The sequence below is a fragment of the Vespula vulgaris genome, chromosome 17, assembly GCF_905475345.1.
Source record: "Vespula vulgaris chromosome 17, iyVesVulg1.1, whole genome shotgun sequence".
NCBI lineage: Eukaryota > Metazoa > Arthropoda > Insecta > Hymenoptera > Vespidae > Vespula > Vespula vulgaris.
In genome coordinates, this window is record NC_066602.1 from 2098105 (window position 1) to 2113813 (window position 15709).

The 15709-nt window shown below is 38.3% G+C and overlaps 3 protein-coding genes across 10 annotated transcripts in view; 2 read left to right on the forward strand and 1 right to left on the reverse strand.

The window, feature by feature from the left end:
- The first annotated feature begins 891 nt into the window (after positions 1-891).
- On the forward strand, positions 892-8116 carry LOC127069919 (dynein regulatory complex protein 1). 7 transcript variants are annotated; one of them, XM_051007633.1, is made up of 10 exons: positions 892-4456; positions 4688-4841; positions 5024-5132; positions 5234-5584; positions 5668-6065; positions 6140-6356; positions 6431-6841; positions 6913-7046; positions 7116-7746; positions 7832-8116. In XM_051007633.1, the coding sequence occupies exons 1-10, from the start codon at positions 4435-4437 to the stop codon at positions 7883-7885; spliced, it is 2481 nt and encodes an 826-aa protein (XP_050863590.1). In that variant the 5' UTR covers positions 892-4434; the 3' UTR covers positions 7886-8116. The 7 variants fall into 7 exon arrangements, with proteins under 7 accessions (XP_050863590.1, XP_050863595.1, XP_050863592.1 ...); XM_051007638.1 differs by having other exon boundaries at positions 6431-6557; positions 6627-6841; positions 7116-8116; XM_051007635.1 differs by having other exon boundaries at positions 4684-4841; positions 7116-8116.
- Positions 8117-8255: 139 nt separating this feature from the next.
- On the reverse strand, positions 8256-12123 carry LOC127069931 (zinc finger protein 385B-like). Its single transcript, XM_051007676.1, has 6 exons — positions 11252-12123; positions 10890-11089; positions 10656-10794; positions 10550-10579; positions 9480-9628; positions 8256-9369 (listed from the first exon to the last, which is right to left on the reverse strand). The coding sequence occupies exons 2-6, from the start codon at positions 11076-11078 to the stop codon at positions 9205-9207; spliced, it is 672 nt and encodes a 223-aa protein (XP_050863633.1). The 5' UTR covers positions 11079-11089; positions 11252-12123; the 3' UTR covers positions 8256-9204.
- Positions 12124-12153: 30 nt separating this feature from the next.
- Positions 12154-15709, forward strand: part of LOC127069926 (zinc finger protein 32-like) — a 14742-nt gene continuing 11186 nt past the window's right edge. Inside the window, exons 1-2 of one of the 2 annotated variants that reach the window (XM_051007671.1) lie at positions 12154-12530; positions 12994-15709. The exon at positions 12994-15709 is cut by the window's right edge and continues 11186 nt beyond it. In XM_051007671.1, the coding sequence (XP_050863628.1) occupies positions 13189-14250 (1062 nt within the window). In that variant the 5' untranslated portion in view covers positions 12154-12530; positions 12994-13188 and the 3' untranslated portion in view covers positions 14251-15709. Of the gene's footprint in view, positions 12531-12987 lie in introns of those variants that run through there. The other variant, XM_051007670.1, reaches the window with a different exon arrangement.

Sequence of the window (15709 nt, forward strand, 5' to 3'; positions counted from 1 at the left end):
TTTTTCACACACACTCTCTCTCTCTCTCTCTCTCTCTCTTTCTTTTTCTCCCTCTCCTTCTTGAATAGTGGGTGCTTTGAACGTCGTGGTCGTTAAACTCGGCAATCTCTCTGTCTCTCTCTCTCCCACTTTTTCTCTTTTTTTTCTCTCTCTATCTCTTTCTTAATATCTGTTCTCCCAGTGCCACTGATGGAGAAATATAATCAAGAGAATACGATCAAAAGAAAAAGTCGAAAACACACGCGCGTTCACACTTCGCGAGAAGTGATTTTCTCTCTCTCTCTCTCTCTACATATATATGTATGTATATATGTGTGTATATATATATATATATGTATCTATATATATATATTCGAGAAGAATATTTCGAAAAGAGAGAAATAATAAAGGAGAATATATGTATGTACGTGGAGAAAAGAAAAAAAAAAACCGAGAGAGATTACAATCGGATTCTCTCTTCTGGCTCGTGACTCTTCCAGGTTGCTTTTTCTTTCTCGTTCCTTTTCTCGTCTCGATAAAACAAACACGTTTCGAGGGCGCAGCGTATGCGGACGGGAGCGAAGAGCTCGCTCCTTCTCACTGCACTACACTACTCGAAGTGACGTCACCGTGGCGGGAGCGTAGCGCGGCTCGCTGGCTAGCGCCCGCTCCCGTTCCTGCTTACGCTGTCGGCTCTTGCGCCCGGTGGTGGGGGGAAAGCAGCGCCGCCGTCGCTTTGCCGTCGTTGCGCTGTCTGGTGGGGGAAACGGAAAACACGGCTACTACGTTGCCGTCCAGGTGGTGGGGGTAAAGATAGGAGAGAGAGAGAGAGAGAGAGAGAGAGAAACAGAAGAGAGAAAGAGAGAGAGAGAGAGAGAGAGTAGGACGTTCGTGTCGGCTACTAAGCGGTGACGTGCCGTGAGCGCGCGCGCGCGCAAGCGCTATGTACCCAATCGAGATGGTGGGGGTACAACGTTTCCGCGCCGTTGCCGGCGGAAAAGCTTCCTCGAGTGGGGGAACATGTAGAGAGAGAGAGAGAATTATATTCGTGTGGAATCGAAGCAAGGACAGGTAGGGAGATCTCGAGCCACCGGGAGAGGAGGGATAACGGGTCGAACGAGCTAACCCGAACCCCCGAGCCGAGAGCGCCGTGTCTCCCTTCTCTTTCAAACGATCATCCTTCTCTCTCTCTCTCTCTCTCTCTCTTATTCCCTCTTTCTATCTTTACATCCCTTTGCCTCGCACCGCGCTTTGAGAACTCTTCGTTCCGTCCTTTTCTCTCTTGCAAGGCCCCTCGTAGTGTCCGCTCCTGCACCGTCGCACCGTCATCGTCGTTGGTGTCGTCGTCGTCGACGACGACGACGACGACGACGACACAACGCAAGCCCGCCATCTTTCTTACTATCTCTCTCTTTCTCGTTCTCCCTATCTAGTTATCTCTCTCTCTCTCTCTCTCTTTCTCTTTCTCTCTCTAGCGCTCTTCTCCAGGGCCGTTTTAGGTGCAGCCAATTACCCGGGACATCTGTACTTTCTACCGAGAGAGAATAAAGACGGACTATTGGATTATGTATTAGGATAATAAAAAAAAAAAGTACTTAACCATCCTGACGCGTATGTACGTACTAACGATCGAAAGTTTAGCCTTTGTTAAGGGGGACGACGGAGTCCCTTTAACCTAAACAATTTTCGTAAATGAACGTGAAGAAAGAAAAGAAACTCGATACTTTCTCCGTTCTACAAGAGAATCGATCAATTTAATAATAACATTAATAATAATAATAATAATGATGATGATGATGATCATGATGATAGTGATAACGATGATAATAATATTCGATAATAAATGCATTCTCACTTGTCTTATCTCGTGAAATTCGTTATATTTCAATCGAATCGAGTAACTTACTCGCCTCGACAGGCCTAACTTGAACTCTTTTCAAAAATTTCTTACGAATCAAGTTACTTTTGTTATCAGATAAATCATTGAAATGCAAACTTAAGAGCGCACGATTGATTGGAACGTTAGAAAAATGAATAAAAGAGGATATAAATGAAAGAAATGATAAACGAAATAGTCGGGGTAACTGGTTTGCCTATATACGGGCCTGGCGCTCGTATGCTCCATCTTGTTTTCACTAAACTCGTGTCGACCAACGACCGTTGCGAGTCCATGGCATCGACTATGGCGGTCGCCGCCGCGCCTTTGTGGTTGCTTCTGTGTATGTTATGTATGTGATGATGTGTATATATATATATATATATTTATGTATGTACGATGTATAAGTATGCATGCATGCATATATATATGTATATGTATAAACGTATATATGTAGGTACGATCCGCCATAAGGTTCGTTCGCTTTGCCCCGTTCGTACGACGAAACAAACTGTTTGACGTTCCCTTGACGATGACGTTCCAATGTCCGATTGGTTCAACGGTTAAAGGTGTTGCGAATGAAATGACGACTGTAGAGTATTTTTGTTAAACAAACTCGACGAAAATGATATATGATATCGTGTTTTCGCATCGACCAGCGTCCTCGAGGGACACAAAAGAGAAAGAGAACGACGACGAGTAGTAGTAGTAGTAGTAGTAGTAGTAGTAGTAGTGGTAGTGGTAGTAGTAGTGGTAGTAATAGCAGAGTAGTGTAGTAGCAGTAGCAGTAGTAGAATAATAGTATAGTATAGTAATAGTAGTAGTAGTAGTAGTAGTAGTAGTAGTAGTCTAGTAATAATACAAAATAGTGGGAGAGAGAAAAATCTTCGTAGCATTGTTTCTAATACCAACGCGAGTTATTTTATCGAGTGCTTTAACCGGAAACGACTTTCGAACGAATTCCAACTGAAATCGGTTGAGGCAGCTGACGAGGATAACGAAAATCCATACGAAACTTTTTCCTTATACGGAAGAATTATTACGTATTTCTCAAACATTCTCTCTCTCTCTTTATATATATATTTTTTTTTTGTTTAGAATTCTTCAATTTTTCTTTGATAATACTCTATATAAGTGTACAGTAAATAAGATTACTAGTCCTTAGAATTTTGAGACAGAGTTCCAACTCGATTATTGCTTTCGAGGCGATCGTATAAGCTACAGATCGATAGCATGAGTCATGTGTCTCTCGTCGTCAACAACGACATGCCCTTTTTTTTATCCTCCTTGTTTACAGTTCAAGAGTATCGATCGCGCTCGATTCTCTTTCGCGTGTATTGCAAGAAAATGTTGTCGTCAACGTCGTCAACGTCGTCGACGTCGACGTCGGCGTCGGCGTCGTGGTTGCGTCGTTCAACCATTTGAGACAGCAGGCCGGTAAAACGAGTATATGTAGTAGGTGCTATGCTTCAAGCTAGTCTGCTTGCCTGCCCTTTTCGTCTTCTATTCCGAAGGAGAAGGAGAAAGATAAATAGATACAGAGAGAGAGAGAGAGAGATAGAGAGAGAGAGAGAGGAACACTATAATGCTTTCATTATGAACAAATACACGAAGAATTCGATTCGTTCTACGACCTTATAACGTTCCTATTAAATCGATTCAGAATTTCAATTTTCTCTGTTTGTCTCTTTCTCTTTCTCTTCGTACGAACTTCGAAGAAAAACCGTTGAAGGTCGTTCGAAAACTAATAGGTTATAATCCGCCATTTTGAATGGCCTCTTAGACGTAGTTCCTCGTTCACAAGGTTTTCCCATTATCGGAGAACGATAGAAGAGTTCATTGTTCTCGTCAAAGAGACACAACTCTTCTTCACAGGAGCTTGCCACGTTTCTCTTCGAGTCTAACGGTACGTACGTGCGCGTGAATTATTTCTTTGCTTTTTCGACGCGAGAGAACTCCAATGAAGGAGAATGCGTCATCCTCTTCCGACGTTCTTTTAACCAATGAAACACGAACTTGTATGTCTCGAGACTTGGCTGATTTTATGTACCGAGAGTTTTTTTTCGTCTCTTTTCTTTTTTCTTCAATCTTATATTCGTCATTTTTAATCGTTTCGACGGTCATACGAATAAAAAGTGCGATAAAGTAGACACGGTTTTCCACTTACGATGATCGAATTCGTATGTTACGTGGACGACGTGAACATAAAAATTGTGGAAACTTCTTTTCCTTCTAATGGGATTCAGGTTATGTCTGTGACCAACGCGAATATGTAGATCGAATGATAATTACAGGAATTTGTTTTGGAATGAAACGTACGAATGTTTCGTTCTTTTACGAAATTATTACGTTTATCGCAATATCGGAACTGTTATTATCGTGTGTTTGATATTGGATGACTAGCAAGATTATAGAAAATGGCGGCATCACTTCGATACGTACACATCGAGTCATCTTGCGGCGGTTGTGCTCGTAAATTATCTTCTTTACCGACGGTATTACCTTCCTATGATCATTCGGTAACGGGTAAAAATGTTTAGTAAATTTGTAGTTATTATCGACGTAAGATAATTACCGACATGAAACAATTACCGACCGAAGGTAATTATCATACAATTATTTCTGTAATTGATATATGACATCAAATTGATCAAACAAACTTGTATTACTATTTCATGTTACGTCGACGAAGCAAATGTACATACTTCATTGAATAAACTCTCTCTTGCATTTTCTTCTTCGATTAAAGAGTTTTTAAAGCGAAAATTTCCCTTTATCAAATTCCTGCGAGTTTTAATAAATAAAGCTTTATCTGTTGTCGACTTAAGAAAGAAAAAAGAAATAATTACAAGATGATTGCAAAAGAAAAGCAATTGGGAAATGCCGAGAAAGTATCAATGGAATTATCACTTTCATCGTCGGATCCGAAGATACGAAAAATGTTCAGGAGACAACGAATTCAACGTCGTTTGAATGCTCTGCATAAGTATATTCTTTATTTACTTTCTTCTTCTTAATGAATTAAAAAAGAAAAACAAGAAAAAGCAAGACACAATTAATTAAAAATCAACATGATTAATTTCGCTCGAAAGTCCTACAAACATTAATTACTCGAGTTAGATTATTCAAGCACGACGAACAAAAATAAAAAAGGATTTCATTTTTCAGGGATAAAGGAACGGATCACATAGAAATCGTTAAGAGAACTCCTATCGAAAAACAGATTCTTACAAGTACCGAATTCCTAGAACAGATTAAGGTAGAAGGCGAAGAAGTGGTTAGTATCGACTTTATTATATTATCAAATTACGATGTAAATCTTGCCGTTTGTCAAGGAGATCAATTCTAACAAGAAAATATATGATCAATACAATATAGATCTCCAATGTAAGAGTTGCAAACGATGCTCGAGAATTGGAACGACGTAAGAAAGTACAAGAAACAAGAGAAGCATTGTTGGATAAATTAGAAAGAGATAACGAGGAGTGTATGTTGAAGTTTAAAGAGATCGATGAAAAATGGTCCGACATTTTTTCATCGAAAGATCCATTGGACATAGAAGAAAAGATGATGCGACAAAATGCCAAGTGTCTTGAATTATTGGCGAAAAAGGATGAGATTATTACAGGATTGAAGACTGAACTAGAGAACGCTGATGTACAATTTACATTAGATTTGAAAAAGCAAGACGAAGATATTGATGTATTGATCGAGAGGATAGATCGTCAGGTTGATCTGTAAATTCATTATTTGATTCCAATGAATTTTCATACGATTTACGTGACCTAAAGAAAGTCTCATTTTGTTAACAGTTAAATATAATCAGCGAGGCTTATGACAAAGAACTGGACAACATCAACAACGTGTTGGACGCCGAACGTAAATCGCTGTTGAAAACGCTCGAGCAAAAATGGAAAGATTTCTATGAGAAGTTACGGAATGACAATCAAGATGGTATTGAAAAAAGAAAAAGTATAATTCATGAATACGAAGAAGAAATGGAGAAGGTGATGACGGAACATCACGAGGAATATCGTTCTCAAAAAATAACTTCGTCATTGGAGAATCAAGACCTTCAACAGAAGCTACAGGATATGAAAGCTTTGTGCATGTTAAACGTCGAGAAACTGAATTATAGTTATACCGTTCTTAAACACAAAGAGGAGGAAAATACTATAATGAAAAATGAACAGAAAAGACGGATTAATAAGTTGGTGTTAATAAGTTCTAATAAACATTCTATTGTTTTCTTATGTAATACTTATGTAATACTTATTATCTCAGGCTTCAAGATATTATGAACGAATTAAAAAAGTCTTACGTCAAATTAGAGGAAGATAGCCGATCGGAAATTCAAGGACTGACAAAACAAGTTCTTAAGGCACATAAGAATATATTAGAACTCGAAGAGAAGTCTCAATATTTTACGAATATCAATGACAAAAAATATTTCCAAGTATGGGATATGAATGTTAAACGTGTCAACGAGCTGGTCGATAAAGTAACTCGACGAAATAATTTATAATTAATGTCGATTGATAAAAGTGCGCGCAGTAACATCGTCCGACATTTTAGATCTTGACGACTGATCAAATTATACACGAAGAAGCATTAGGATTACCGTGGCAACCACCCGAAGTAGACATTTTGACAAAGGAAGATTTACCTTCTTACTGTACTGCTATTAATATTATAAATAAAGGTAACATTATTGCACACTTTCCGACGTATCAAAATTACTTCCAATTATTTCATTTTTTGTCTACCATAGAAAAGACCGAGGCTCAAGAAAAAAGACAAATGCCAATTATTTACAAAAAGGCTGTTACCTTTGAAGACATCAATTTGGAACGACGTTTATTAAATCACATAATGGAACATATATCCAAGGAATCCAGTTATCTGATCGACGAAAATATACAAAAGTTACTTATACCGTATACGACCGAGAACAATATAATCATTAGATTAGATAACGTTTTTCAGGTAAACGGAAGATATTGTAAAATATAAATTTGTCGTAAAAGTAATAAACGATGTTAATTATATGCTTTCAGGCATTAAACATAATATCCGAAGAGGAAATACAATTCTTGTTAAATTTCTTTCTGCCGTATACCTATTGTCCCGATTGTGCGGCTTTGGATAAAACTCTGGATAAAATAACGGAATCTTCGTCATCTTCGAGCACGTATGTAACCTTGAGCATCTATAAATCGTATATCATTATTACGTAAAATTGATGTTTGCATCGAATCAGGAATGATGTACCTGCCGTCTGCGGCGGCGAAGAATTAGACGAAGAAGCTGCTGAATTAGTAAAAACTATAAAGGAAGAGGTTTTCTTTCAAGACGTATGTTCAAACGTTTATACATGCGTCGATACGGATTATTCGCAAGAATATATTCCCTCGGTAGAAACTACGTCGTCTGTTTCATCAGAGGAATTACATGTACCGTCAACTTCTTCCAATTACGATAAGAAAAATTCATGGGAAGAAAAGGAGATCGGGCCACGAAATCAATTGATCTGCAAAAAGGGACATTTGCTAAAAATCGATGCGTCGTACGTTACAAGAGCATTGAAGGAATTCATAGAGAAATATAATTTTATCAAACGCGAGGAAACACCAGAATCTTTGAAAGAGAAATTATTAAAAAAGAACGTTACAATTTCACGAAGTTTAACCGTCGAGGATATCAAAGAATTTTGGAAAAGGTACAGAGATTTGTTTCCATCGGATAAAGAATGTCTTTGGGATGGTTTGCTCGTTGGACTTAAACAGTATTATGAAACTTTAAAAGAAAGACAAAGATTGAACAACGAAACAGAATTTTTGAAGAAACAAAATGCTGAACTACGACGTTTATTAAAGACGTATACCGTCGAGGTTGGACAAATTTACTTCTCTTTTTTTCCATTAGAAATAGAAATTTATCATAGAAATTATATATTCGATGTAATATATGTTTCAGATTGAAAGCAGTGCGATAACCGATACAGAAGTATCTTCCTCTGTTAAAACATAATGAAACTTACGATGCCGATAAATCCATCCATCCATTCATTCGTTCGTTCGTTCGTTCGTTCATTCGTTCATTAATCCATCTATTACATTCCAGAAGTGATCTCTATCGATCGTTTACATTTGATTAATCGTAACATTTTTTCTCTCAGGAATTTTTACGAGATCGAATCGTCAACCTCAACCCCTATTAGTCGCCTTTTACGACAAGCAGAGGATACTGTAGGTATATTCTATCCCCGACCCACAGGGGAAGGTGAAAGATTTCTTTTGAAAATGCTAATCGTTGATACGAATTGACAAATGGAAAAAAACGCAAAGTTGGTAATAAAGTTTACTTATAATGGCTGTTGTAAATAAAATCAAACGTGATATAAAAGGAGACAGAATCTTTATTAGATTCTGTACATACGTCGTGTACCACCATGTTACATTCGCTCTAACTGTGCTTTTTCTTACTTAAACATTACTTTTATATACACATCATGGTAGTACATTTAAAGAACAATCGCTAATACCCAACAAACACATATTATTGTTTTATTACTAAGACGCCGATACTATAAATAATGAAAATTGGAAGATTTTGTTAGCTTAATTTATATTTCTTATATATGTATGTTTTTTTTTATATATATATATATATATATCGATTATAAAGAAAATTAATAATAATTTTGTTTTTCTTTTTCCCTATCGACAAATATACGAATATACACGTGATTATGACACTCATAAGTTCGACAGCATATAGAAGATGCCTAACTGTCCTTACAATAATAACAGAGAGGTATCATGTTATCGTTCTAACGACAGGTAAACACTGTAATGTTACAAGTTCGTTTTACTAACACTATTATAACATTGGCTAGACTTAATAACGGCATATATGTATTTGCTGAGTATATAACTATTATTCACAAGACTTTAGATATTCACATTTCTTTTTATAAATAAACTTTTTTTACATAAAATTTTTCGTTTGTAGTTTTCAGATCACAGATTAGCATCTTTGCTATCCCGCAGATCCTTTAACTTTTGCGTTAAATCGACGAATAAGATACTATATATAATTGGTAAAATTATTTCTTGATTCTTGACCAATTATAAAATGGACCACATACTTAATTTTATCAGTGCCATAGATCGATTCGTGGATATTAACGCAATACAAGTTTTTTCTTTTTTTTTTGTGTTTTTTTTTGTTTTTTTTTGTTTTTCTTTATTATTATTTTCTTTTTATGTTAGAGACATATACCAACACGAAGTGTGTTAATATATACTCTGAAATAAAGAATCTTAAGAATAAATGAAACCTTAGCACTATGTTTGATTCGTAAAACCACCTGGTACAAAATTATTTGACAGAGATTGTACGGTGGTTGAGTTCGTATCAGATTTCGGTTTTTTCCAATATGGAGAAAATCGTTTCTTTTTTTGAGTCTTAGCTCTCTTCATTTTGCCAGTGTGCTTCTTGGATTTCATGTGCTGCAAATTTATGATCGTTATATATTGTCCTAGTTTTTAAAAATAAGTTTGTACCATTTTTTCTCTATAAATATTAATTGTATTATACTGAATGAGGTATAATACTATACCACATTATATTGCGAAGGAGAGTTGAAAAATTTGTTGCATATATCGCATGACAGTGAGACTGCCTTCATAGGACCAGAATCCTGTATGTTGATTGCAGGAGCAACCAACGAACTACCTTGCGTGACAACTTCTTTTCCAAACCACCCACCTAAGCATTAATATACAATCAACGCTATGTATCGCAGTAGTACAAGTGATCAATAGTGTGATGACAAATCATTTTCAATACTATATTCATGTTCATGCTATGGAGAAAAGAAATATTAATAAATGTTTTGTGAATATAAATAACATAATTCATATATCATAATAGTGAAGTACAGTTAAGTATCATGGATTGTTTATTGTGCATAAATTAATTATTGTTTTTTTTAAATTTTGATTTTTATTTCAAAAAATTATGATTTTAAATCTTAATCTTTTAAGCATAAAAAAGAAGCCCTACATGGAAAGTGGCTGTTTTATCTTCCATCATCTACATCGCTTAGAGACAATTTTAATTTACAAAATCCAATATTATTTATGCACTCAACGACGGGTTCTCGATGTCACTTACAGAACTAAGCGATTAAATGTACTTTACTTGCTTTATTATTATTTAAATGTATAATTGATTTACTTGTGATTATGCCACGTTCACAATAATGCTTTAACAAATAAATAAATAAATAATGAACATATAAATATCAGTCTCAAGCAAAAATATATAATAAATAATAATACTAAATAACAAGTAACAAATAGGAAACATTAATTATAATAAGTGGTACCTTAGCCCTATAATATAGAAATAACATTATTATTTATAGATTCGAGAAGTAGGCAATTTTGAATAAATTATGAAAAATACTGTGGCGTAAGCACAAAAATGATCATTAAAAAAAAAATTAGTTTTAAAAAAACATATGAAAAGCAAAAGTAAGTAGCAATATCAAGCATGCGAATGTAAAAAGAATTAAACAATAAATCAATACAACTATATTTTTTTCTATTATTTTATCCATGTATATAGAGCGACTACATTTTAAGCCATATGGCATTTGTTTTCTTACCGCATTTGATTTATTACCTCTCATAGCTTTCTTCTTGTGTCGACTTCCTACAAAAACGAATTCTTTTGTAATATTTTGCTATAGGATTCATCCGCATACCTTATCTGATAAAAGGTACAATACCATTTAAATGCGTTTGTAGCTGTTGTATCGAGTTGAGACAGACATTACATACATTACATTTTAGCCCATTTGTGTCAGCATCCTTTGTAAATGCTACCTTAGTTTCTTCAAGCGACGCCATTATATTTTTTGACCTTATCTATGATAAACGTGCTCGCTTTCATTAGTTACAAATAAAAGAAATAGACGTGGGTAACAGACTTAGACGAAGTAGTAAAAAGAGCTAGTGCAAACCTGCTTGGCATGACGTGCGCCTTGTAAATGTGTATCTAATACTGCTTGGCTTGTAAAGGATAAATCACAATCGTCACAACGAACGAGAGGTTTTTTTGTGGGCAAATTACCCATTATATTGTCAACAACGGCTTTTGTTACCGGATCATTAAGGTTTGAATCTATAATACTCTCCGCTGGCACTGCCATTTTTCTACAATCTATAACACGAATATAATGAAATAAACTTTTATATACGAAAGCTTTAACGTACGTAACAACGTCGCAGATTTCCCATAGAACTATTTTATACCTACATAAGCTTCGATTTGAACATGTGCTCTCTAGAATAATCATTGAAATAAATAAAAATATGTTCTTACCTATATTATTTTTATCTCTCTATCTAGATCGCTTGAATTATATCCACCAATAACGATCGCTATTTGACGATTTTCTTTTACACTTGAGTTAATATTCTCTCAACGATTTTACAATGAAACTAATGTAACGTTAGAAATGGTTCTCTCTCTCGAGGTCCGACTTTATTAATGTATATTATTGTTGTTAGTTTCACATAAAAATGAGATCGTCGTAATAGAGTTAATGTTAATTTTATATTACTCGTTATATTTCAAGCGATTACTTAGAATAAATAGAGAAATAAAGAAGAAAGGAGGAGAGCGGTAACGAGATATAAAATGAAGAACCGTACTCGTATAAATTAAGTTTCAACGTTGTTGCCATATTTATGTTATATAGTCTATACGATGTAGTTCCGTGTTTATTGTAAAGCCAACGTCTCTGTCGACCAATCAGAGCGCAGCTCTGTAAACGAAGTACGAACGAAGTAAAAATAATAATAACGAACCGAACATAATATAACGAAATAAAGAGAGAAACCGCGGTAGAAAATTTTTTTTTAATATCCAAAGGCGACACGATCGATATATTTGCTCGAATGACTCTTTGCAAAGAGAGCTGTTGCTTCTTTTGGTTTAGGCGGCAAATTCGAACGGGTGTAAGACTCCCGCCATTTTCGAGACGACTGTTAAGACGAAAAAAGACGGTTACAAAGACAAACGTTAATTATAGAATTGTAATTATCGTCACTCCCCTCTGTCGGTTTCAAAGTAGCCTCGACCATCAGATTCTATTCCTACAGAATATTCTCTTTCTAACTAAGGTCGCGAAAACGTTTACTCGCGGATAAACGAATAAAAGTAACAAACTCTTTTAATAACGTATAACTTTTGTGCGACGGGTGAGGAGGGGAGGGGGTGGGAGGCAAGAGAAAAAAAAGAAAGAAAAAAAAAGTAAAGATCGCCCTAGAGAGAAAGACGTGACAACAAAGAGAGAGGATGAAACAACGGCAGACGTAGCTCGCAACGATACGGACCTTAAGGTCCGTCGACCAATCGAGTCGCGGTCTGGCAACCGTCAATCAGCGTTCGCGCGGGCGAACGTGTGCTTGTATATAGGTGGCCTGTCCGCGAAATATAGTAGCAGCCATCTTATATTTTGTGTCGGAGAAAAACAATTTGTCCCATTACAAATGTTTCGCGATTGCCCGTGAAGCCGCTCGACCGGAGGGTAGGCGTGTGCGCTCGAATGAGGCGCGACGTTTTTCGACCATAGCCCGGACCACTACACTTAGCAAAGGTTCGTAAAATGAAGAAAAAAACGAGGGAAGGAAAACAATGCTCGGCGCGTCGTCTATAGGGAAGGAAAGCGACCCCCACTCGCGCGCGCGGCCCTGTTGTTCGTCATAGGGAATCCGGTTTTACGGTGAAAATATAACGTCGTTTCGCACGGCGCCCCTTTAAAAATAGAGTGGCTCGCGTCGTAGGAAGCGCGTCGTTCGTCGTAGATACTTATAACGACGAACTCGCCTCGCGTTTCGAACGCCACACGTAAAAGTTATGCAATCAGCTGATCGTCCAGTTACCTTCTGTCACTTGTCAAAAATAAATGTCAAAGCGACGGAGCTAACCTGGCGCATCGTAAACGCGCTTAGATGGATCCGCAAACCGACATGCTCGCGAACGTACGCCCCGTACGACGTATATACTCGGCAGAGTGTTCATAGTGAAAAAAAGATTTATAGTTCTTCCTTGCTATGCAGGTGGATTGGTACGCAGGATATGAGCAGTTTGTCAAGCGCAACCTGACTCTGCTCCCCCATCAGCAAATTCACCCGCAGCCGCCGCCGCCGCCGCCGCACCATCACCATCACCAGCAGCAGCAGCAGCAACAACAGCAGCAGCAGCAGCAGGAGTTGCAGCCACAGCAGCTGGCTCAGCCGCAGCAGAGCGACATAATGACATCTATGTTCGACCAACAGATTAAAAGCGAGCCGATGGGCTTTTATTCGGTTGCTTCTAGCCGTTCGGATGGTTCTAATTCTATGGTTAATTTATCAGACGACAGGGAAGACCTTTCGCAACAGGAAGGCCACCTACAATCTCAACAACAAAGTTCGTTGCAGCTGAGCCAACAGCAACAGAGTCAGCAACAGAATCAGCAGCAGAGTCAACAGCAGTCGCAGCAGAGTCAACAACAGCAGAGTCAAAATATACAACCGGATAGTCCTGGTCGTCAGTCCACCGGTCAGCAGACCGTTAAGGAAGCTACCAGATCTAAACCCCAGCCTTGTAAAGTCTGTGGCAAGGTCTTGTCCTCCGCGTCCTCCTACTACGTACACATGAAACTTCATTCGGGCAACAAGCCGTACCACTGTACGGTGTGCGAAGCGAGCTTCTGTCGTAAGCCTTACTTGGAGGTACACATGAGAACTCATACGGGCGAACGGCCGTTTCAATGCGAGCTCTGTTTGAAAAGGTTCACGCAAAAGAGCAGTTTGAATACTCACAAGCGCGTGCATACGGGCGAACGGCCGTACGCCTGCGACATCTGTCAGAAACGTTTCGCGGTAAAGAGCTACGTAACGGCGCATCGTTGGAGTCACGTCGCGGAGAAGCCTTTGGTCTGTGACAGGTGTTCCCTGACGTTTACGTCGAAGAGTCAATTCGCCATACACATTCGTACGCATACCGCGGGTACGACTTACGAATGTGGGATTTGCGGGCGTACGTTTGTACGAGACAGCTACTTGATAAGGCATCAAAATCGGGTTCATCGCGATATGAGTCAGAGCGGCTCGAATCACAATCCGTCGACGCCACAGAGCACCGCAGGCGGCGCCTCAGGGACCGGCTTTGAAAGTCCGGTCTGCGATCTGCGTTACAACGAGGGACCATCGTCGTTGGACGGTCTACCCGGTGGGAAGGGTGGTGGTATCGCCGCTGAGATCGCGAGCCTAGCCAAGCAAAACAATCTACAGCTTCCTCTACCGTTACTGCATCCGCAGACAACCAACTAGTGTTTAGACGGCAGCGCGTCACGATCCCTGCCGCAATCCCTGTCGCAGCAACGATCACCGTCGTCGCAGCAAGTAGTATGTCCACCCACCTCGGCTACCACGCCGTTCACACTTCATTCACGCGAGCACGCCGTCACCGCCACTACTACCACACCATCACCACCACCACCACCACTACCACCACCACCATCACAACCTCCACCACAACCACCACCACCACCACCACCACCACCACGACCACCACCACCACCACCACCACCACCACCACCACTATCATCAACGCAGAGTGTCTACCAAACGACGGGCTCCTCCTCGGCTTCTCCTATGGGTAGCCCTAATTCCCAACTCTATCCTCACTTGTCGAACCCCATTGATTCGCCGGAGTCTCATCATCGAGCTCATCATCAATCGCATCGTGGCATTCCTCCGCCAGGGCTTCACCCTGCGCTATATCTATACGCTCAGTACTCCAATTCGACTCCCACGATTTCCTCTTATCCTGAGTACAGTCATCGCAACGACTGAATCGATGATTATTAAACACTAGCATCCGATATCGTGGATCTTTTTAAAGAAACAGAAGTTGCGTCCTTCGATCACGGTGCTGGACCACGGTGCCCTACGAACACTACAAAGTGCCTACGAAAAAAGCATCTCCTTTCTGGATCGTGATGGATGCTTGCTTTCAAAAAAAAAAAAGAAAAAAGAACCCTTTCGTCGTTATACGAAAGGATTTTTCTTAACTTCCCTTACGACCTTGACCTCTTATAATCCCTCCTACACTTTCTGCCTATCCATACACCTACCACTACCACTTCCATCACCAACAATCAACCTTCTAGCCGTGACCCATGGCATAAGGAAGAGGAGAGATAGAGAAAGACAGATAGACAGACAGAGAGAGAGAGAGAGAGAAGGAGAAAGTCAATTGTAAATTGATCGATCGTTCCTTTTAAAGTCTAGCTATTTAACTCGACTCTTCCTTGCCTAGGCAGTTCATTAAATGAACTTTATATACTTCATTCGGGAGAAAAAAAAAAGAGAGAAAGAAAAAGAAAAAGAAACAAGAAATCAAACGGCATATACTAGGTCGAAGGATTATACTTGCGTTTAATTTATCTCTCTAAATCATTCACGATCTTTTCATATAATAATAATAATAATAATAATAATAATAATAATAATAATAATAATAATAATAATGATAATAATGATAATAATAATAATTCACGAATTTCCAATCTTTCTGATGCTAGTGTATAATAAGAATCTTAGATATTGTGGGACATCGAATATTGGAAAGAAAGAAAAAGAAAAAGAAGATAAAGAAGAAGAAGAAGAAGAAGAAGAAGAAGAAGAAGAAAGAGAAAAAGAAGATGAAGATGAAGATGAAGATGAAGATGGAAACTAAAATGAATTTAATCACCCTGTTTCAATCGCTTTCGTTATGCCTATTCTT